General features: G+C 41.7%; 1 protein-coding gene across 1 annotated transcript; it reads right to left on the bottom strand.

Annotated features, from left to right (window-relative positions):
- Positions 1-2914: 2914 nt before the first annotated feature.
- LOC144605389 (rho-related GTP-binding protein RhoC) lies at positions 2915-25062 on the bottom strand. The gene is made up of 5 exons (XM_078420559.1): positions 24822-25062; positions 10529-10686; positions 7692-7812; positions 7455-7585; positions 2915-4133 (listed from the first exon to the last, which is right to left on the bottom strand). Exons 2-5 carry the CDS (start codon positions 10682-10684, stop codon positions 3963-3965), a joined length of 579 nt encoding a protein of 192 aa, XP_078276685.1. The 5' UTR covers positions 10685-10686; positions 24822-25062; the 3' UTR covers positions 2915-3962.
- Between the last annotated feature and the right edge of the window lie 320 nt (positions 25063-25382).

Here is a 25382-nt window from a genome sequence, read left to right as displayed (position 1 = left end):
CTATATACCTCCACTCCTAGATCCCTCTGCTCCACAACACTCCCAGTACCCTGCTATTCACTGTGTAGGCCCTGCCCTGTTCTCATGATGTGGAGGCTCAGGGGAGACCTGAAAGAAGTGTATAAAACTGAGAGGTATAGATAGGGGAGCCAGTCAGTATCTTTCCCTTCTCATCTCTTCCCTCCCCCCCCCCCAGGTGAAAATGTCAAAGTCTGGAGTTCTGATCAAAGTTTAAAGGAACTGTACAGAGCAAGTTTTCTTCTTCTCTCCCTGCCACTGTGAAAGGCCAGTAACGATAGGCCCTGTGGAACGACTTTTAGCTGTAATGAGCTACATTGTCTCAGTATAGTGGAAAGATTCAAGAGAATAACAGGGTGGAAGAGGCTAGTGGAATTGTCAATAGCAGTCTGTGACAGTACAATAAAAATATGGTCGAAGGTGTAGAATATTTGTGCCTGGGCCTTTATTTATCTCAGTGAATAAACAAAATTCTGATGTCGCATTATCACCTTAGAATGCAAATTAAGAGCCAAACTTTTAGTTTGGTTGAAATGTAACGCCTATCTCTACCCACAAAAACAAATATCCCATTCATTTCTGCAACAAAACAGTCATATGAGACAGCTGTTTTGCATGTTTAGCAAATCATTGATTCTACAGGTTGGATCCAAATGTCAGACTGCATTTGATCAACTCTTCAAAATGGCCACCTCACCACTTCTCTATTTCCCTTTGCCAACTTAATCAGAATTGTAGTGTAGGAACAGGCCCTTCAGCCCACATTTATTGCCTGTCTATACTAATCTCACTTGCCCCCTTTAATTGATATCCTGGTATGCTCTACTTATTTTGTGTACCTGTCCATATGCCTCTTAAGTGTTCCAGCCTCCATCTTTGACAGCAGTTTACAGATAAATCACGAGAAATTTACCCTTGGATCTATGAACCTTCATTTCACTTAAACCTGTACCCTCTAGTTTGGCTGTGGCCCAAAATAATCCATTCCCCAGCTTCCCAGGATATACTTGGTCAAACCCCGGAGATTTAGTCACCTTTGTTTGTGACCTTCAGCGCCTTGTAACATTTTAAATGCTCCAGTATATCAATTCCCTCCCACAAATTCACTCGGTTTAGAGTCCTTCTCCACAGTTATGCAAACAGTTGCAGGTAGTTGTTCGGCTATAATGCAATAGTTGCACTTGTAGAAATTGAATTATTTTTTAAATGGCAATGAAAGAAAGGGGGCTATGAGCTACTGTTTCAGACTTGCAATATATTTAATCCTGCAGAAAAAAAACATTTAAGATCTTAAGTATTTTGTCACCACAAGCAAAAAAAATAAAGACCACCCGCCGTTAAATAGCAGGTAGGCTCTGGAGACAATGGGGCCCAATTACTGTGGAGAAAGAAATCAAGAACGCGTATCCTTCAGTTTTCCCCATTTGGGTGGCACGGCAGTAGAGTTCCTGCCTTACAGCATTTACAGCGCCAGACACCCGGATTCGATACCGACTATGGGTGCTTGTGTGCACAGTTTGTACGTTCTCCCCATGACTGTGTGGGTTCTCTCCCGCACTCCAAAGACATACAGGTTTGTAGGTTAATTGGCTTGATATAAATGTAAATTGTCCCTAATGTGTAGGGTGGTGTTAATGAGCAGGATCATTAGGTTGGCACAGACTCATTGGGCCAAAGAGCCTGTTCTAAACTAAACGTTAGCTATTGCTCCCGCATATTGCCAATTTCACCCATGACTAACAGGGACCCGTTAGTTTAATTGCTGGTCCTGAACGCCATTTAAAAGGCACACAGTTGACAAATGTCCTCCACCCGTGAAGTGAATCGAGTTAGTAACCACTGGAAGCTTGCTCTAGGCTTGACTGCAATGAAAACGTTTCAGGTTTTGTTTTAAATGCATCACATCCACTTGCTTGAAATCACATGCTGGGCAGTTTCACATTTGGAACAAAGTCTAAATTCCTCATTTGATGTATTGAAGATATCTTGTGATTTGGCAAAAGACGGCTAGTTTTGGATTCGTCATTCGTAAATACCAGGTCACCCTTTCACTTTAAGTGCATGGTTCAAAAGCAACGTAGTAAGATAATATACTAACCACTGCCCTGTAGTAACAGCTAAATTATGCACAATCCACCTTGGAGACAAATATTAATTTAGCCAAAGCACTCCTCGAGTAGGTCCCTATTTTACAATACTGTAGACTGGATCTTGTCACAAGCTAAAACTGATTAGTGGGCAACTATGGGCACCTCTATTCAGTTCAGATGTTGGTGTTAAGCCATCTTGTTGTTTCATTTAAAAATTCCACTTCCCCTTCTGAAGGGGATGCAAGACAGATCAGAGCTGTAATGCTACAAGGTTACCTGTTTGCAATGGGGTTCTCTCCATGGACACACAATCTGATGAACATTTATAGCATTCTCCCATTTTAATTATAGATCCATCCTCAGGTGTCTTGCATTTCAGACGCTCAGTAAAAGCAACTCTGGCCTCAGCCTATTCATCCCTCCCCCCACCCTCCAATTTGTTTTCTCACTTTCCCAGTACTGAAGGAGTCTTTATCACAAACATTAACTGTTCATTTCTACTGTTGCTCACTGGTCTGTTAAGTGCTTCCAACAACTTCCATTTAGAACTTCCTACTTATGGATAGTACAATTCTGAAGATGCACAAGTCAGTGGGATGCTACCAGTCCCAATGGTCAACATTATTTCAGAGACAACTCCTAGAATATAGACTTTTCTAAAGAGGGTCAATTCAACCTTGTTTGCCTTGGGTTTTGCCAGTTGGATCAGGTATGGGACAAAATAGCATGTGTTTGCTGCACAAAGCTATGTCTAAGTTTACAGTTTCAGTTCTCCATTTCAATTAAACATTTTCACATGCACAAAATCTTGAACCAAATGATAATTTTTTATACTGCAAGTTCAATTACAGGCACAGTTAAAGTATTCCATTGAATTTATTTCTAGTATTTTTTAATGTTTGGTAAATGCCAACTGTCTGAATGTTATAACCCAGGATAAAAGCAAAATGATATTGCATTGAAGCCACATCATTGGTTATTGCATACAAGAGAAAGACATGCTAGCTGTGCAGGCTGCAGATAACCAGAGCCAATGTTTAGGAACATACTTTGGGTAAACTGCTTCAGCAACTTGTCTAGCAATTGATTAACAAGGCAATTACAAGTCTATTGTACAAAAGGAGCAGAGCCTGAGCAAATGTAATACAGAAATATAGCTCAGTCACAGAACTCAGAACATGGTTAACTGCAAACCCTTAGAAAAGGTGCTTACAATCAGGTATTGACAGTTAGCATTTTATATAAATCAGCTTCAATACAAATGAATTTCAATACAATAAATCTACAAGAAAATCTGATGCTTAACGGAATGCAATTATACAAAAGCCATTACACTACCATTCACAGGAGTTAATTACACTACTGCGAGATTGGCTTGCGATGCTTAGAATGGAGGGGAAAATGTAAAATGTAGAGATTTTTTTGAAACTTAGTAAATAGTGATTAAGGTTACAGAATAAAATGTTTACACAAACTAATTCATGCTTTGTATCAAATGTTCAAGTTAATGAAACTATGCAGAAAAGGTGTTTTGACACTAGTTACCTTGTTTTTATAATGAATTTATAACAAGGTAGATACCCAATTGGTACCAAATCCCAACCCCTGAACTTACAGTACATAAACCCACACTGTCATGAGGTGCTGGTGTTCATGGTCAAGTCAACACTAAATTCCTCCCATTGCCTATTTCAGATACTAAGCATTACACAACAAGTGAAAGGCTCAGACTAAAGTGTTTGAAAAGTAGCCATTCAGAAACCAGGGGAAGAGCAAGTCTTCATATACTGTGTAAAGAGTTTGATAAATGTTATTACGTCCAATACAGTACATGCGATAGTATGCATCAGATTCCTACAACAAAACACACTTGCGTCTTTTCTTATGCTTGACTTGTAATGCAGCCCGTGTAGCCATCTCAAAGACTTCCCGAACTCCTTCCTTTGTTTTGGCTGAGCACTCCATGTATCCAAAAGCACTGATCTTGTTGGTCATATCCCTTCCTTCCTCTGGCTTTACAGGCTCCTGATGGGACAAAATCATGAATTAATACAACCAACGTACAACCTTTGAGATAACAATGTTTAAGTTGTTTGTGCTCAGCGTCAAATGCAAAGCAAGTTCTGCATAAAAACTACTTCAGAAATAAGTGTTCCTCTACCACTAATGGATCAGTAACAGGGCCAAACTTAAATTGTTGAACCTGCGTGAGGAAGCTTTGTCTAAGTTAGATTTGGGAACTTGTTCCATTTCTGTGCAAAACCAAAGGCATTCTGAAAACAGATCAATGGTGAAATGTGACTTGGCCATGGATGGATTTAAATGTGACATTTTGTTAGTGGACTACTACAGGACTAGAGTTCATATAGATCAACCAGCACGTATAATGGAGATAGCTGCAAGACAAGAGTTACATTTATGATGCAAGCCTCGGGACCAAAGTTGAGAAAAGTGAATATTAACATTGGCGCAAACGTCTGGAAAACGTCTCTACCTTGATAAAAATAATGTCAAAATTACAGCTATTTAGTTTGGCTGCAATCAGTCAAAAGAAAATCCAGCAGCAAGTACCTCAACCAATAACGTTGAGCATAACATGGTGACAATCAGACAAACAATGCTACCAATACCATGTAAACAGATGAAAATACAGATCTGAATAAATAGAAATATTCAACCTGAAATCAAACACAAAATTCCATCTTTGACATACTTCTAGGCAACAGTTTCAGACTATTCACAAAAACAAGCTAAATGGTTATGTCAATTAATGCAATAACAAGGACTGGTAAAAGTTGCTCTGGCAAGGTTAAGTCAGATAAAAACCAAGCTGCACCAAAAGACGATCAAATCTGACTTGAAGCAGAACTACCAGAGGGGGAGGGGAGTTGGCAGCACCATATCAGATTACAAAAACTAGATATTTCCTTGAACACCGGAAACAAGCCAATTTTAGCTCAACTGGGAGAGCAAGTGCCTGTAGGCAAATAAATACAAAGCGGGGTGGAGTAAACATCCTGCTATAATATTGAACTCTTAAAATAGCTAATCCAGTTCTGCTGTAGGTTTTGAAAGCAGTCTTCATAATTTCCATTTTAACATGTAAAATTTCATTCAAGTTAGCACTTGGTCATTGGTCTTAAATATTGTTTGCAGTTCCCTCTGACTGCGGCTGGAGACTTTAAGAAATACTTGCAAGTCTCCATCCACTTCCCCCCACCAAATTAACCTGCATTCAGATGCTGCTTATGAGACAAAGGCATTGAAGAGTAGAAAACAGCAACTGTTGTCACCCCTCTTGACAGATAGAAAAAGAGTCACGGTAAGTAAAACTGGTAAAGTTAAACAGATATAGTCAAATTTTAAATGATGCGCTTTCACTTGCCGCTCATTTCCTTGTTCTTCTCATTTAACTTCTAAAATGGCAAGCAAAAATAGAGAACTAAGTTCTGCCCTTGAAATGCAAGATTCAGATTAGATTAACCTAGTGTTCAGCTGCTGACCACATGTTTTGTAATTCTTTAATATATTCAAAGGTAATGCAAATCATTTGTTTAAAACATTAGCAGCTGTACATCCAAAGTAGGAAGTGCACAAAATAAAACCTGGACAAATGGGCAAGTGGCAATTTGGTGTGAAAACTTTGAGAAAGACAGCCGAATGCTAATAAATTTAGGCAGCAGTGCCTCACAGCACCAGAGAAAAGTGGTGAGGTCACATTAAATAAGTTAATCTTTGATTGGAAAAAGTGCAAGTTATACGATACGATAGAACTTTATTCATCCCAGGAGAGAAATTGGTCTGCCAACAGTCAAAGCACAAGATACATGAAATTAAAGTGCCGAGTGGAAAGTCCAGGATTTGGGATGTGCAAAGATTGGGGGGGGGGGGGGGGGGGGGGGGGGGGAGAAGTCAATCTACTCCACGAATCAAGGCTTTGGAAACTATACCAAAAACCATCTGTCCAATCACTTGCTTTGGCAGCCATAGAAAATCTTTGAGTATCAAGATTTGAGGTGCTCAAAACGTGGGTCTGTGTACCGTAGCATTTAGTAGAATGATGATCTATTTTACACAAATGTCATGGTTGGCATGGGCGAGTTGGGTCAAACAACTCGTTTCTGTGCTGTATGACCATGATAAAGGAATGCAAATATTGTAAGAGATCTTGGGCATGCCCAGCATGTAATGTACATTCAGTTATTTAGCAGGAGCTGCCTTGTGCATCAATGTTTTGAAAGCGTATTTAAAGTTTTCCCATCCACATTTGGAAAGTCCAATCAGGAACATCCCATTTCCTCCAATAGGGTTCACCAAATTGTCACTTTGTTCAATGGGTTATTAAACTCAGTCACCAAGTTATCCACCAGCATTCTCGCAACATCTTCAAATCATTATCACCCTTCTCTCTCTCTGCACAATGTTGTTCTCAACAATCAAGAGCTCAACTCACCAGAAAGTTAATGTTTCTTTGCTGTAAAATATATTCGCTCAAAGCAGTTTTGAAAGACCAAATGAAGACTAGTCACCACTTTGTTAGTAAGGCAATATTTGACTATACATGATTACAAAGCAAACCATTCACAATGGACAAAGGAAAAAGAGCACAACATTTATTGCAAGATAATGTCTGATAAAATCAGATTAAAGATAGTTCAAAGGTCTCCAATGGGGTAAATAAAGATTTAAAAGAGTGAAGCAATTGTAATGGATCATAGCAGATCCTCTTCTGGGACCAGCACACAAAGAATCGCCTAGCTCCAGCACCATCTGCCCTTATTATTCTTAATGTCAAAGGGACTCCAGAAGTTGAACAGCAACTAATTAAAAGACCAGCCTTTTAAATTGTTACACTAATAATTGCTTTCATTTTACTAGTATTTACTAAAAATACTGGCAATATTGCTATTTCATTACCATTTCCTGATCACAATACTAATCATATTGTGGGGCAGCCCACATTTGAACTGCCTTTTACCCTACACGTTTCCTGCTTGGTTAACTTGTTTAAAACCTAAAGTTCAGTCTTGATTCAGTGGTTTCTTTCCGATTTTAGCATCAGTTGTAATCAGCCAAGTCACTTCTCAGCCAGACCAATTATTGTCTCAAGGACAGGATGAAAGTACTCATCTGATCACTAGTTCAGCTTTCTAATTGCATTCCATACGAGGTTGATACTCTTACAACATTGACCAAACAATGTTCAATTGGACCAATATAGGCAACAGGTTAAAATATTACAGCTTTGCCCTGAATGGAAAGGCAAGTGTGAAGGAGCAAATCCAAATTTCATTCAGAATGAGAGTTATTCAGCAGTGTACGAAGCACTAAATGATAAATACTTGCCTGTTTCATCTTGGCAAGTTCTTTCCTTGTGTTTTCATCGTTTCTCAAGTCTTTTTTATTTCCAACTAGAATTATAGGCACACTGGGACAAAAGTGCTTCACTTCAGGTGTCCACTTCTCAGGAATATTTTCTGCATGGTTATTTAAAAACAATTAAGGTCATTTACTGATACAGTTGTTATGTGATGTTTTGCACTTGAGTATTAGTTACAATTTAAGATTTAAAAAAGAACTTACCTAAGCTGTCTGGACTATCAATTGAGAAACACATCAAAATAACATCAGTGTCAGGATAGGAGAGAGGCCGCAGTCTGTCATAGTCTTCTTGCCCAGCTGTATCCCAGAGTGCAAGTTCGACCTGCAACACAATGAAGCTTTGATTATTGGAATTTAGTTCAATTATGGCAAGCAATGTTGTTAGAGAATTATAAATTTAAATAATCAATTCCACAGCTATGACATCACTACAACTGACAAGACAATTGCATTTAGCCTGATCAATAACCAAATGATATGATTTACCGAAAATCTTGTGGGCCAATTACATCTACAAGTCTTTAATATAATTAATGCATAGAACATTACAGCAGAGGAACAGACTAAGTCCATGGCAAACACTGCCATGTTAAACGAATTTCCTCTGCCTGCATGCGATCCACATCCTTTTATTTTCTGCATGTCCATGGAGCTATCCAACATCCTCTGAATGCCACTATCATATCTGCCTCCATCACCACCCCTGGTAGAACATTCTAAGCACACACCACTAAAAAACCTTGCCCCACACCTTTAAACATTGCCCCTCAAGCCAAGTCCTTTATTGTGACTATCTACCCGACTTATAGCCAATACCCTAATCATGACCCTTTTCTAGTAAACCTCTTCTGCACCCCAAAAAAAACATCCACATCCTTCAAGACCCCAAGATCTCTACATCAGAACTGTTAAGGGTCTTGCCATTAACTATACTTTCCCACTACATTTGACCACCCAAAGTGCAATGCCACACTTGCTAAACAAACATAATTTCTCCACTCATTTCTGTAACTCATCTATATCCCGTTATATACAATGACAGCTTTCGTCACTATCTGCAACTTCACTTTCGCAGTCATCAGCAACCCATCTACATTTATGTCCATGTCGTTTATATGCACCATTGATCCCTGCAGAACTTTGCTGGTCGCTGACCTCCAACCAGAATAACCATGTCTTGAGCAAGCCTGTTGTAAATCCAATCAGCCAAATCACTGTGGGTCCCATGCATTTTAATTTTCTGGATGAGCCTACCATGAGAGACTAACAAATGGCTTAAAATCCACGTAGACAACGTCCACAGGTGACCTGCTACAAGCAAAGCCATGCTGACTGTCCCCAATTAAGCCACTCTTCCAAATGCCACGTAAATCCCATCATGAAAAATCCTTTGCAATATCTTCTTGATTACTGACAAGTCTCGCTGACCTATAATTTCCAAGAGTATCTCTACTTACCTTAAACAAAGGACAAACGTTGGCTACTCTACCATCCTCTCTGACCTGTGATCTTCTCTTGCTAATCTGGGATACATCCCATCAGGCACTCAGGATTTATCCACAAATGCTCTTCAAAGAGCCAACTGCCCAAGCACATTAGTATGCAAAGTGTTGCTTAGTACCATGCCTTCACCCTCCGACTCCAAAAACAAATCCTCCCCTTTGTCCTTGGTTACCCTCTTGCTTTTCATTATACACATAAGCCTTGGAATTTTCATTAATATAACTCACTAATGATATTTCATGTCTCTTTAGGTCTTTTTAATTGCCATGTTAATAGAGTTCTTTCCTGCTTGCATTATATCCCTCAATATAATTCATCTGTCTAAACCTTGCATATACTACTTTAACCAAATTTACAACAACTTTGGTCATGAACGTTCCCTGGCCTTGCCATTCTTAACTCCCCACCTTATTGTAACATTCACATCTGAACTCTGATCAGCTGACCTTTAATCACCTCCCACATCAGATGTGGACTTATCAACTAACTGTTCCAAATTTATTCTCACCAACTTAATACCCTTCCAAGGATCAGACATGTCCTTCTTCATAACCATTTTACACATTATGGAGTTGTGATCACCATTTTCAAAATATTTCCACAGAAACAGCAGTCACCTGGCCAGGCTTGTTTCCCAGTAGAGGGTCCTCATTCCATTTACACATAAAGTTTCAGGAAACCTTCTTGGATACAGAACAAATTCTGCCCCATTCAAGTCTTTTGTGCTGACTGAATTCTAATCAATATTGCCAAAGTCACCATAATGTCACCCAGTTGCTTTGTCTTTCCCGCGGTCCAGGCTTAAGCTCAGGGGTGACCGCGCTTTTGCGGTTGCAGCTCCTAGACTGTGGAACAGCATCCCTCTCCCCATCAGAACTGCCCCCTCCATCGACTCCTTTAAGTCCAGGCTCAAAACCTATTTCTACTCCCTAGCGTTTGAGGCTCATTGAGGAGGCGCTGTGAACTGTTTGCGTGCTACTGTATGTTTCATTTTTTTCCTTAGTACCTAATCAGATGTACAGCACTTTGGTCAACGTGGGTTGTTTTTAAATGTGCTATACAAATAAAATTGACTTGACTTGACTTAATTTGTCTACATACCTGTTCCTCTATCTCCTACTAGCTATTGTGAGGCCTATTGTAAAAATCACATTGGAACAATTACATAGCTCTAATGGGATGAGAGATTGAGACCATCCATACTACCTCAGTGGGCAAAATAACTCCAGTATGTCTTGTGTCATAGTGACCCACTCACAACTCCTCCACATCTTTTACCTCTCTCTGTCAAGTTCTTGGAATGTTTATAAGCCAATTGTATGAGCAATATGCAACCCATCATGATTGGGAGCCAGGTGTATAGCACTCTCAAATACTGAGCAAGTAATTTTCAATATAGCCTTTGTTTGATGAAATACAAACTCATTTTATTTCAGGAAATGCTTAGAAAACCAAACTTTTAAATTAGCAATTTGCAAGCTTTGTTTTGCAACAATAGCTGGCAATGAGCAATTCCAAATTCACAACCAACTCACCTGTTTGCCATCCACTTCAATGTCTGCAATATAGTTTTCAAAAACAGTTGGCACATACACCTCAGGAAATTGGTCTTTACTGAACACAATCAGAAGACAAGTCTTGCCACAAGCACCATCGCCAACAATCACCAACTTTTTCCGAATTGCAGCCATCTCTGGAGGGAAAAGAGCTCAAGTTAGCAATAAGGACAATAATAAAAAGTTGAAATGTGGCATGATAAGCAATAATGGAACAAAATTCATATTATGCTAGTTCAAATCCCACCAATTCTCCATTAATTTCAATTGGAGACAAAACCAAAAACATTCATTGGCTGGAGAAGGTAGATCCTTGGTGTCTTACTGGAAGTTAAGGTGCAAATGTTAGGTTGGTTTGTGCTTGTCATAGCTTGCTAATACTATCCACAATGCCTTTCACAACCCCCAATCATCCCAATGTTTAAGCAATTAAGTACTTAATTGAAGACATTGCAGTGGATCAATACTGGTCACTGGAAGAACTCGTGTACTTGAGTCACAAGACAAAATGAGGCACTGACAAGTCAATGTTTATCCTACCAAAATTTAACAACAGGCACAATATTACTTAAATGGTGAAAGATTGAGAAACATCGCCATAAAGGAATCTGAATGTCCTTGGACCCCAGCAACCGATTGCAAACATGCAAGCACAGAATAGTGAGAAGTATTCAAGGTGCATCACTAAATCCAGTTGAAAATTACTTTCCCCCTCTAATCAATGCTCCAACACCATATTTGGGGAATTAAAGAAAAGTTTGCATTATCAACCACAAAAGTTCTAAATAATCTACAAAGTCTATAAGTCATTAAGTTTTCAAAATATCCTATCCCAATGGGCACCAATTTGAAATTGGGCAGTGAACCAAATTAAAAATCATTGTATTCACAAAACGTTTCATTTGTTCAAATATTTGGCTTCCCCATGTCTCATTGGCAATTAGCCCATAAGCATTCTAGAAAAAATAAATTCCAATACAATTGTCAATTCTATTAAATTTATATACTTTAAATTGAGGGCTGTGGGAAAGAAACAAATGTACCTCTGACAGAGCCTACAAGATTAATCTGTAAAACATACCCAAGTCCAGGAGTACAAAAGTTCCCTTCTGATCAGACCCACCAAGCTAAATTTCAGACTTCAAGAGTTGAAATGGAGTGCCCATTTGTCAAGTTACAACTGTGAGTCAAACTATTAATTTGAGTATTGGTTTGGAACAAATGTTGTGTTTCCTGTCCAACGGGCAAAGTCAGTCTGTGAAAGGGAGGATCACTCAAATGAACTAGCAACATGAATACAACCTTTACAAATTGGTAGGCCAGACTAGCATCCAGGAATTAATTTAGTTGCAGCTTTGTTCAGTTTGGAAAAGGAACAGGGGAAAAAGGAAAAGGTTTTGTTCAGTGGGACTATTGCTATTTGGAAACTGTTACACCATTAAACCAGTTTTAATGGGACTGTACACTGCACGGCCAGAAATACAGAAGTTATTTTGCCTTCACTCCAATCCAAGGTAAACAAGCATTAAAAGGTCACCCAGTCATCTTTAAGAGTTTGCCACATGTTTGTCAACTGCTAATAGAATAAGCTGGGACTCATTCACGTCTGAAATAATTCAGACCTACAAGAGGTAGGAGAATTAGTGTCAATTCTTGCAAATAGAGCAAAGCTCAGATCTACTGCATTCAAGTTGCCTTAATTACATCAAACAAGGAACAACAGTGTTCAATAAGTTAAATAATACAGATCCAACTCAGAAAAGTCAAATAACCAAGGAAATCCATATTAAAGCAACTACAATCTGCCACAGGTAATGATGGTCCAATTCTATACTGCCATCGTAGAGTCTGTCCTCACCTTCTCCATCATGGTCTGGTTTGGCTCAGCCACCAAGCACGACATCCGGAGGCTGCAACAAATCCTCTGATCAGCTTCGAAGGTTGTTGGCTGCAACCTTCCTCCCATTGACAAACTGTACACTGCAAGCGCCAGGAAGCCTGCGGGCAAGATCATCTCTGACCCCTCTCACCCTGGCCACAAACTCTTTGAAGCACTTCCCTCTAGAAGGTGACTACAGATTGTCAAAATCGCCACAGCCAGACATAAAAACAGCTTTTTTCCGCGAGTAGTTGCTCTACTCAATAACCAAAAGTCTGTAGTCTCTTTTTGCACCGGTTTATTTCACTCACATGTTTAAACTGTAATGTTGCATTCTTAGTGTTTTAATGTTTTATGCTTTATTCTTAATTGTTTACTGTATGCCCGTGTTGTTACTAGCGAGCAGAGCACCAAGGCACATTCCTTGTATGTGTACATACCTGGCCAATAAACTTATTCATTGACCATTTAGAAATTGCAAAGAACAACCATCAAATTGCTTTGATGTGGTGGTTAATGTGAAAAGATTTAATTTAGACTTGGTTAACAATCTATGAGCATTTTCACATCATCACAACAAAACACCGGCTCAAGAGATTGTTACCATTTGTCTTGAACCTAGTATTTAAACGCATCTAGAGTGAACAATGCAATTTGCAGCCAAACAAATAGGAGTAATGTTGGACAAAATTGCTGGAGGAACTCAGCTAGTCAGGCATTAACTGTGGAGGGAATTGATAAACAATGTTCTGGGTCCAGATCCAGACCAATTGCATTGGGGGGGGGGCTTGGAAAGAGCAGATGCCGAGGTAGATTCAAGTGAGGGGGGGGGTTAATTTGCAAATGGGTAGACAAATGCTAAAGATTAGCCACGGGCAAAGGTGAGGAATGAAATCTAAATCCAGAGGGAGGGATATTGGTGGAAAGGGAAGAGCAAGATAGTGGGTGAAATGGGTGTATTAAGGGGACAGGAAAGAGGGAGGAAGGGGTGTTACACAAAATTGAAATTCAATGTTCTTGCTGTTATGTTGTAAGCTACCCAAGGCATTGCTCTTCCAGTCTGCATATGGCCTTGCTCTGGCAATGGAGGCAGCCCAGAACAAAAATGTCAGTTTGGGAACGGGAAGTTAAAATGGTTAGCAACCGAGTACAAATATTCAGCAAAATAGTTGCCTAATCTACGTTTAGCCTTGATGTAAAGGAGGCCGCATCAGGCTCACAGAATGCATTTTTAAGAGGTTTTGAAGAGACGCATGTGAGTAAAGTTGCAGTTAGTTTCAATTAAAACAACTGGCAATTCTGCTTTGAGCTCTTCAAACAACTTGACAAAAGAGATATAACAAATGCCAAAAACACAGTTCTGGGATTGGAATATCAGGTGTTTTCAGTCAAATTAGCTACCGAGAGAAGTTAATAAACCCAGTCTAATTTTGGCAACATCCTGGATGTGGCAGATTTCAATGGGGTAATGACAATGAAATGTAATGGTCAAATAATTCCTGCATAACCTACCAGTTTATGAAGCTGGTAGGTTCATAACCGTACCAGCTTATGAAGCAGACAGTAAGCCATTCAATCTGCTCATTTCAATACAAGCATTTTAAAAAAATTAGTGGTAACTGCAAAGTTTTCCAGTCTTACAGAAAAGTCTGAAATTGGGAAAGTTAGTTTTGGATCAGTCTCCCAACTATCCAACTCTGAGCTATGAAGACTCACGCACTGCCAGCCACATCTTGTTATACAAATAGAATCCAAAACTTTATTCAAAGTGTTGGTATGGAAAGGGATTGATTGAGATCTACCTCTGTACAGTGTGCTGAACTTATAAATTTCACTTGACTGACAAATTGTCATTCCACGAGAGACTTTGACATGCATATGCACATATGTGGTCTGCAGAACCCAAAAGCTAAGTTCTGGCAGGTGTTTGTTAGATTTTTCCTCTCCCTCAATTGCATCAATACATTGGTCTTTATAGTGCACAGCTCAAGTGAACAAGAAAATATCAGAAAGGTCAACATTTTAATTCTAAATTCAGAGAGAGTTTTTGGTGATGAAAACTTTGGTGAAACTTGCAACTGAACTGACAAGGTGAGCCACACTTTTGAGCCTGTTCTATCAATCAACCTCGGTCTTCTTGCACTAACCCCATATCTTTATCACCATCCAGAAAGCATGTCAATGAAGCCAATGATTGAGCCTCCACTGTACAGAGCTGGAGAGCTGGAGAACTGAAGATTTGCCACAGTAGAAATTTCTTCAAAATGGCCAATCTCTCGAGAATGATTGCTGGTTCCAGACAGCAGAGAGTAACACCTTCTCTTCAACCTGTCAAGATCATACAGGCTTGATCTCCAGCAAAATCTCCTTCTAATTAGCAATGTCGTGTAGACATCAACTCTTGACCTGTAATGTCAGTCTTATTTCTGATATTGGCAAAGTCTTGTCTATCACTACACTGGTGGAACAGTGCTTGGGGCTCAAGCTAATTTAGCCCAAATACGTCAATTATTGCACCTCAGATGGTATTGAACAGAATTCTTATTCAAAAACGTTTGAAGACCTTCAGAGGACGAGTCTCATGATGTCCTGTTCTTTCACCATGCTTCTGGATACTAAATCCCCAGTATTGCTCTGCTGGGTGGCATGACTGTTTAATGTAAATTAAAAACCCATAATTTAATAGAAGTGCAAAGCACATGATAGCAGTCCAAAGAAGCATTCCGACCTGAACCGTCACCTACTCATGTTCTCCACAGGTGCTGCCTCACCAACTGAGTTATTCCAGTACTTTGTCTATTGATTGAGGAAGGTTGTTTGGCGTACCTGCAGTTCTTGGCACATGGTATTAGTGGAGAATTGGGAATTGCCTTCCTGCTGTTTCAGTGCTACTACAGGAAATTATTTTTTGGGAGAGGGGTGGGGAAGGAAAATGGTGCCATTGGAATTGTCATTTTACTGTGTATTGCTAATCTCTTTTTTGCCTTTTAAGTCTGCACTGAATTTACATCGAGATACAAATGGCAATTCCACAGTAATCTTTGATGGCACTGGGTGGATTTGGTGTTGGTACTTTAAAATGATTTCAGTTTGTGATATAGCTTCCAATTAATTGCCTCCTGAGTTGGAGGAGCAAGAAGACGACTTTTCGTTCCTGAATGCAATCAGATATATCCAAGGACATTGTGAGAAACTAGAGAGGAAATTGCGGGAGGCCCGATTGAAATTTACGAGTCGTCCTTAAATACAGGAAGACTGGAGGGTGGCAAATGTGCCTTTTCAAGAAGGGCTGCAGGGAAAATGCTGGGAACTATAGGCTGGTGAGCTTAACTTCTGTAGTTGGAAAGTTACTGGAGAGTACTGTGAGGGAATAGGTTATACAGGCATTTGGATGGGCAAGGCCTGATTAGGAGTGGTTTTGTAAGTGGGAGGTCGTGTCTCATAAATCTGATTGATTTTTTTTGAAGACGTGACCAAAATGGTCGATGAAGGCAGAGCTGGAGATGTTGTGTACATGGATTTCAGTAAGGCATTCGACAAAGTTCCGCATGGTAGGCTGCTCTGGAAGGTTAGATTGCATGGAATCCAAGGAGACAATAGAATGGATAGCAAATTGGCTCCATGAAAAGAAGGAAGCAGAGGGTGATGGTGGAAGGTTACTTCTCGGACTGGAGGCCCGTGACTAGTGGTGTACCTCAGGGTTGGGTGCTGGGCCCATTTCTGTTTGTCATCTACATCAATGATTTGGATGAAAACACACAGGGCAAGATTAGCAAGTTTGTTAATGATACAAAATTGAGCGGTTTTGCAGATAGTGAAGACGGTTGTGAAAAATTGCAGCAGGATCTGGATCGATTGGCTAGGTGGCGGAGGAATGGTTGATGGAATTTAATACAGAAAAGTGAGAGGTGTTACATTTTGGGACGTCGAACAAGGGCAGGACCTACACAGTAAATGGTAGGCCTCTGGGTGGTGTTGTAGAGCAGAGGGATCTCGGAGTACCGTTGCATGGTTCCTTGAAGGTCAAGTCGCAGGTAGATAAGGTGGTCAAAAAGGCTTTTGGCACTTTGGCCTTCATCAGTCAGAGTATCAAGTATAGAAATTGGGAGGTCATGTTGCAGTTGTATAAGATGTTGTATAAGATGAGACTGTATTTAGAATATTGTGTTCAGTTCTGGGCACCATGTTATAGGAAAGATATTGTCAAGCTTGAAAGGGTTCAGAAAAGATTTATGAGGATGTTGCCAGAACTAGAGGGTGTGACCTATAGGGAGAGGTTGAGTAGGCTGGGTCTCTTTTCCATGCAGCGCAGGAGGATGAGGGGGGTATCATATAGAGGTATACAAAATCATGAGAGGAATAGATCGGGTAGATGCACACAGTCTCTTACCCAGAGTAGGGGAATCGAGGATCAGAGGACATAGGTTCAAGGTGAAGGGGAAAAGATTAATAGATATCCGAAGGGTAACATCTTCACACCAAGGGTGCTGGATGTATGGAACAAGCTGCCAGAGGAAGTAGTTGAGGTTGGGACTATCCCATCGTTTAAGAAACAGTTAGACAGGTACATGTATAAGACAGGTTTGAGGGATATGGACTAAGCGCAGGCAAGTGGGACTTGTGTAGGTAGGAAATTGTTGGCCGGTGTGGGCAAGTTGGGCCGAATGGCCTGTTTCCACACTATCACTCGATGACTCTAATTGCTGGTTTAAAAACGTCAACATGCTGGAGGTTAGGCTTTATCTGGACAGCAATGAACAACCTCTGGTAAGTTGAGTATTGTAGAATGGTGCTTTCGAACTGCATCCAATGTGATTTTGGTATCCAGAGTAATAGATAAGGAAATGATTGTGCATCAGTAACTAGACAGAAGCCATATTTTGCCTAAATTGAGAGCTTTCAAAAATGTTTGGCAAATGTTGCATTAATCAATGTTTTGTCAGCAAATGTAGTTTTGGGCAGTTGCTCAGTTGACGATCTATTCAAATTTTGTTCTGAATGGAAGATGTCTGAATTTCTTGCACATCTGCTGTTAAGATTTAACAAATAGGACATAGTCAAATAGCAAATAAAGATGAAGGTCTGCTGTACATGGCATACGAATGGACAAAAGCAAACCCTCAGTGTTGCTCTCTACACTAAGCCTCTTCCTATGTAGCTCAATTTTTTCCCCTGAATTCTATTCAGACAGCAGTTGATGCCCAGAAAAGATTTATGAGGATGTTGCCAGAACTAGAGGGTGTGACAATATTGGTAATATTGCATTATTTTGTTCTGCGTGCTAATGGGCATGTTAATGGGTCTTTGCATGCGATTTCCTGGCTGAAAGTGAATCATTCTTGGGTCAAGATCCTCTTACTTGGCTGCCATGAATAGACACCGAATTACCGTCTTTGACCTTGAGCCAATTGTCTCTGGGTTGCACGTACTATACTCTGCTCTAGGTCAGTGGATTGTTTGAAATTTCTTCAGGCTGATTTTGAAATCAATATTTTAAAGTGCTGCTCGTTTAGTTTTATACTGGAAGTTCAACACTCCAGTTTGCTCCCATTTTATTTTATAATTTGAAGTATCATGACATTAATTGCTCTGGTTTTTGTGGTTCAGAATAAAATGATGGAAAGGTGTAAATGGTTCACAATTGGGTTACTTTTCGTGAGCCATAATTGCTTGCCCATCACAAATATAACCTGAATTGTTCCCCGTGTTAATAACTGAAAAAATAATTTAAATTGCGTTTGGTTACTTTGGCAGAAAAGATTTGAATGAGAATTTAGGTGCTATTAGCTATTCTATGTCTGCCCTGAAACTTAAACATTTTTATCAGATCTTAAAGCTGTATGTACAATGTACAGTGAGTTTTGTGTAATGCCTTGACAGAAAAAGAATGCAACAAGGTCTAGGAATACTTAGAAGTTTTCAGGGCTTCAATGGTGCTGTTAACTTAAGCTAATCTTCACTGCTGTTTGGAAAGGGTGGATATGTACTTGAGGTCGAAAAAGGATAAATCAGCAAAAGTATTTAAAAAATATGTCATGGTGAGGCTCTAAGGATTTGCAAGCAAGTTAATTCTGGAGCAGTAAGCATTTACATGCATTGATGAGTAAACTGATAAATGAGTGGAGTATGGTATACAGGGTGCCTTTGGGGTTCTAATTGGGCTCTTTATGGGTGAGAAATCAAAGCTAGAGGATGACCAGTGTGGATGAGTTATGAAATGAGCAATATAGGTGAAGTTATGGAGAGGGAATTACTAGTTTGAGTTTCAAAATGATCAGACTGTTAACATGCAGGCAGCCAGGGCTCATTGTTCAGTATTTGTGACGAAGAATAAGCAATGGACATTGTTTAATGTGCGGCAGGTTTTATGAAATGGAATTATATATTAAGCACATTCATGGTTGCTGTTTCTTCGTTGGCCTATACCAATCTGAGGCAGAAAATGAAATGGGAGTCCCATCATTGGGGCTTTGCTCCAGCAAGCATCCTACACTTTGTCTCAAATGCCGCTGCTGATTTGCTTTCCTGATGGCATCTAAAGATTCATTGGTCGATTGCAGCTGTGACTATTGGACTATATAATTGGAACTCAAGTTACTTTCAATTGTTTTTTTCCCACTGGAAGGGACTTGAATGAAAGGTGTCTTAAGATGCTGTGAAACCTTGGTTATGTGGACCTGTAAACTGATATATTGCAGTAATTAAATGCTTCTGAAATGGCTGTTCAATTACTTGAACTTGTGTTGTTGCTTTGAAGATAATATTTTTGTTGCTTGCTCTCAGTTTGTATTGAAGATACTGCAAATATGTGTTGTAATGTTGTTCTGAAGGACCTGCAAAGTTTCTCCATTAATTTCTTTTGCTCAAGATTTGCCCTTTATCTCTTTCATGTCTCTAACATGCTAAAAGGAATTGTTTGGGGAAAAAATGGGCATGTTTGGTGCATTTAAGATGCGTAAAACGTCAAAAGGGAGAAATGAAAGTGACCGTTTTAGCACTTTTGTCTCTGGAGCAGAATTGGCTTTGGTCAATCCCAGAAGTGGGAATATTACGCAGAACCATTGTTATTGGGTTTCTTGTAACATTGTACTTGCTAATGAATTAAGACTGTAGTGCCAATTTGGGGGTCCTAGTTACTGTTTGGCTTGTGCATTTCCAAAATGGATTCCTGTGCATAATAAAACTGTTTTTCCTTCTGTGTGAGTGCAGGTATTCATTGTACTGACAGTGCTTTGGACTAAGGTCAAAAGTAATAGGAATAGAATAAGGCTATTCGGTCCATCAAGTCTACTCCGCCATTTGATCATGGCTGATCTATCTCTCCCCATTCTCCTGTCTTCTGCCCAGAACTTCTGACACCTGTACTAATCAAAAAACAAATCAAGTAAGCCGTTTGTTTAAATGGCATTAATTTAATTGATTTCTGTTCTAATTTGATACCTTTTTCCATGTGTTGTCACTGTTAAATTTGTCCATTTTAATGCCAAGATTTCCAGTGTTTACTTAAGTCATTGGAGCAAGAGGTCAATGGTGAAAGATGACAATAGTTGGATGAAACACGTTCAGTAAAAATTGCACAATTCATCTGCCAGTGCATGAAATAAAACCTGAGCTAGACTTGTAGGTCATTGAAATGTTTGGGGTAAACATTTGGGTTTGATGCAAATCCAGAATATAATTGGAATAAGGATAATCACAATTATTTTGCCAACATTCCTGAAGTGCAACTGCAGGTGTCTTTTGTAGAATGGGGATTTGGCAAGCTCAGTAGAAAGGGATGGACAGATGTTGAGTGAGTTGCAGGATCTCATAATTGCATTTGAGATCTCTGCTCAAGATCTGAGCACGTAACATACTATCTGCATCTCTGCTCTGGTTGTCAATATTTGTACCTTTTCTGCTTTGTTACTAGTGTCAAGCTTGATCTAATACAGCCCTCATGAAAACAGGCTGCTCAATGTTTCAGGGGCAAACAGATGTGGTTCACATTAAGTTCATTAAAGCAAAATAAAAGTGCCATGTAGTCTTTAAGAACCCTTGGACCCTTCATGAGGAAGATTATCTGCTTCACATCCAATCACTCTACCCTAGTTCTACATCTTGCAATTAAGTTTAAAGTTCTCAAAGTCTAAGTGGATAAGTACAGAAGGCTGCCACTTAGATTCCAAAAACCTGTGCATGAGGAGCTGTCTCTATTTCAGAACACAAGCAGCACTGATCAAAAAGGGCACAAAGAGGTTAAAAGACAGGGAGGACTAAAAAAGCAAAAGTTACATTTTAACACAGGAGTGTCATATGCACCAAAAGGTATGAACGTCAAATTATCTCCTTGTTATGACAAAGAATTGTTAAAAACATATTGTATGTTGCCAAAAACAGCTTAGAGCTCTTTAACAATTAATAGTTAAATGCATTAAATTGGTGACCTCATTTTTATCTTACTTCAATTGTAAACGGTCTGTTACACATTTGGGTCATAGAATGGAGATCATTGCTGTAAGTCTCAGCATTACGTACAAATGCATCCAACAGTGCTGATGGCCTACATTCAGACAGTTACTTTGATAAAATTAGCAAATTGGAGTCAGTGTCATACAGCACAGAAACAGACCCTTCGGCCCAACTTACCCATGCCAACCAGGATGTCCCACCTACACTAGTCGCATCTGCCCATGTTTGGCTCATATCTCTAATCCGTTCCTATCCATGTACCTTCCAAATGCTGCTATTGTACCTGCTGCAACTACATCCTTTTGGCAGCTTGCTTCAGATATCCAACATGACAAAAGGTTGCCACTCATGATCCTATTAAATCTTTCCCCTCTTACCTTAAATTTTGTCCTTTGGTTCTAGATTCCCCTACTCTGGATAATAGAAAAAAATTATATATATATATATAGTGATAACATTTACAGATGCTAACACATTATCAATGCCATCACCTGCAATGCAAAGTAGAATGCAAAAAATAAATTGCAAACGCCATCACAGACAAAATAATTGCAACCCAAAGATTCTGTAGACTTAAATTGCACAAAGACACATCTAAAGTTTCTACTGCACAAACTTAAAATCCCCAATGGTAAAATTGTTCATGGATACAAAGCCTTCTCCCAACTGTCTCATGCACACCTTCAATTTTACTGGCAGCTTATGCCAGTTAAAACAGATTAAATCTCACATTTGTTTCAGTATTATCCACCTGTCAAATATTTGACAAGCATCAGAATATGGGGACAGGTTAAATGTGCAACATAAATAGAATTGTAGGGCATGCCAACTGGTAATCTGCAACTCGAGCTGAAAGCATATGGGTAGATGACACTATGCGAAGTTGGGGGGGGGGGGTGGAGGGGAATGAGGCAGAGAAAAACCCCCAGTATTGCTGTACAATGGGCTAAATAATATCACAGCCTCAAAATTCTTCCCCATCCACTGGCATCAAAACGTTCGCTTTCCATTCCATCCCCCCCCCCTCCTTTACTTAGTGCTAACACTACCTTTGTGTCACAGAAAGTGAATTTTCTGCCCTGAAGGCTTTGCAACTTTTTCTCTTCATTCAACTATGGATAGCAGCAAACATTAACCCCATTATCTAAAGGATCAATTGCAGTGAGCAAGTCCAGACTAAGTATCACAAATATTTCTAGCAGTTCCTCACACATCCTTCCTAATATTATGCAAGGACTGATTTAAACTGAAAAACTGTCATAGCCTGCAAAATAATTCAGCAAGGAGATTGTGCAAGAGATTTTATAGACTAAAATTGTACAATTAAAACCTTTTGCTGCAGGTCAGCCAGAAAAAATACTTAACATAAACAGCTTATATTTATACTGGACTGGAGCAGAAAAACCCTAAAGCACTTTAGAAGCATTACCAGTAGTGTTCTTAGCCAAAGATATTAGAAATGGCTAAAACCCAGACAAAGGTTAGTTTTAAAGGAGGCTCCACAGAGAGGAGCAGGGAAGGAAATAACACATAGGAAGTCAGAGGGAACAGGGCAGGATTTTTCAGAAAGTAAAGGACGTTCCAAGGCATTGCGCAGCCAATGAACTTCTTTTGAACCAGTTACTGGTATAATGACATACGAAGCAGCAATGATTCACATCCAAGCCTACATCACAAAATGCATGTCTGCCAAAAACACTGGCCTCAGCAGACATTTGCACGTTCCAACTTTTGGATCACAACTCTTATTCAAATGTTCTTTGATAAACTTCAGTTTGACAATTTAACTTTTGCTCCTTCTCCAGCTCCCTATTTTTTTTTCTTTTTAACCAACTGCTAACCTCCTCATTACTATCCACACCTCAGCCATTTAACTCCATCATAATCAAAAAGCCCACTCAATAATTACTACTCACTGCCCTTACCCACCCTACTTCTTCATTAATCTTCATAGGAACTTTATTATTTGCCTAATATTCCAATCACCCTGTTCCTACCTACTTCAACCAACATCCATCCATTCTTATTCCATTTACTAATCTTCACTTACGACAATCAATGTGCACTCTCTATCCCTCCCACTCACTAACAGCTCTCACCTACTGATCTACAAGGATCTGTCTCACAGCCAAATTTAGCACTAGCCCACCAATCCCAAATTCTGTACCCTACCTCCTCCCACTAAACCATCGCACCATGAGTCCACCTAACGTTTACTCAACGAGCCACAAACATCAATTTACTTCCTCACAATCAGCCACCTTTCCTCACAAAAAAGGAATACAACTCTCTGGAAATTTCAATATCACGGTCTGAAGGCAGTCATTCAAAATACTCGGCAGAGATTAGCTGATACAAAAGTGTCAAGGTGTACAGTAGGGGAGTGGCATCAAAATTCGACTATCCATGACTGGAATGACTGAACAGGCTCAAGGATCCAATCTGCAATGTTCCACCTGAAAGCACATCTACATTTCACTCTTTTGGTTCTATCCACATCAATCATTAATAACCCACTGCCCCACACTACATGGGGCAGGGCTGGAGACCACTTCTCCAACCCTCAACTTTTCACCCTCTTCCACCCCCCCCCCCCAGCAGACAATCTTATTCATCACCATGCCACAAGTCACCAACAGTACATATTATTCTACCCATCACTTACCTCCACCTCAGTCTCTACCCACTCACCATCCTTTCACCATGTCTGCCCCCCCTTCCACCCCCACCGTGTCTCCCTCACCTCCGCCCGCATTGTGTCCCCACCCACCCTCACCATGTCTCCCTCCCTCCACACCGTGACCCCTTCCCCCTCCATCCATCCTCACCATGACCCTTCTCTCTCCTTCCCCCTCACACTTCCCTCCCCTTCTACCCTCAGCATGCCTGCCTCCCTCACTGTCTGTCCCCTGTCAACCATGCCTCCCCTCAGCATGCTACCACCCTTTCACCCTCAGTGTCTCCCTCCTCCCACTGTGTCTGCCCCCTCACCATGCCCCCCCTTCCACCCTCACCATATCCCCCTCCCTTGTCTGTCCCCCTTTCAACCATGCCTCCCCCCACCGTGTTACCACCCTTTCACTCCCTCCCCCATCGCATCTCCCCCCTCCCACTGTGTCTGCCCCCTCACCATGCCCCCCCTTTCACTCACCATGCCCTTCTACCCCTCTTCCCTAACAACCCTCATCACCTACTCTTCCCCACCCACTTCTACCCCACGACCCCCTTCCACCCACACCATTCCCTCATCGCCCGTACCCTCACCTCACCACCCACCACGTCCCCACGCCACCTTCTCCGTCCCCTCACCCAACACCACCCTCACCGTCCCCATATCCGCGACCACCCTCAGCATCCACTCACCCCCAACCCGCTCCACCCTCACCACCCCCCCCGCATCCTCCTCCACCCTCACCACCCCCCCCGCATCCTCCTCCACCCTCACCACCCCCCCCCGCATCCTCCTCCACCCTCACCACCCCCCCCCCGCATCCTCCTCCACCCTCACCACCCCCCCCCCCCCCCGCATCCTCCTCCACCCTCACCACCCCCCCCCCCCCGCATCCTCCTCCACCCTCAGCGTCCCTTCTTCTCCCCCCCCCCGGCCCGCTCCCTTCCACCCTCCCCTCACCGCCCGTCCGCCAAGTAACCGCTCCCTTACCGCCTCTTTCCCACCAGCTTGACCGCTTCCCACAACCGGCTGCGCTAACTGCCCGATCCCCCACACCAGATATGGGCCCGGCGCTCTCTCAGCGAGCGGCCTTACCCCGCTGCGAGCAGCGCTGTGGCCCACACCCAGCCCTGGGCGTGGCGGCCAAGCAGCAGATAAAGCCGCCGGTCTCGGCAAGTGTGTGTGTGTGTGTGTGTGTGTGTGTGTGGGGGTGGAAAACTTCCTCAGACGGCAACCCGCAGCAGCAGCCGCCCGCCCGCCCGCCACCTCACCTGCTCCGAGCGCTCGACTCGACTCGACCCGGGACACGGTAACGGCGCGGCCTCCTTCCGACCCACTCCACTCGGCTCCACTCGGCAGCGGGCGGGAGCAGGGGGAGGGGGGGGAGGGGACCGTTAACGAGCAATTGCCCACACCCCTCGTCCACGTGACACAGCTCCGATCGGCGGCAGGGGGGCGCGGCTAATGACCAATTGCCGACACCCCTCCCCCACGTGACTCGACTCCGATCGGCGGCGGCGGCGGCGCGCGGCTAATGGGCATTTGCCGACATCCCTCCCCCACGTGACTCGGCTCCGATCGGCGGCGGCGGCGGCGGGAGGGAGGGGGGGCGCGGCGAATGAGCAATTGTCCGCGCCCCTCCCCCACGTGACCCTCCCCGCTAGGAATCACGGGACTGTCCATTCGAATTGAAGATCTCCCGCCGCTCCCCAGCAACCGTCCAAGGCCTACAGTGGCGCCTCCAGTCAAGAGTGTTTTATTGTCATCCCAGACCAGGTGCTGCACCAGTGCGCCTCTCCTGCATTGGTGCAGCACTCCCTCCCCCCCTCCCC

The sequence above is a fragment of the Rhinoraja longicauda genome, chromosome 24 (assembly GCF_053455715.1).
Source record: "Rhinoraja longicauda isolate Sanriku21f chromosome 24, sRhiLon1.1, whole genome shotgun sequence".
NCBI lineage: Eukaryota > Metazoa > Chordata > Chondrichthyes > Rajiformes > Arhynchobatidae > Rhinoraja > Rhinoraja longicauda.
Note: the sequence above shows the minus strand (reverse complement) of the source record. Positions and strands in the feature narration are given on the sequence as shown.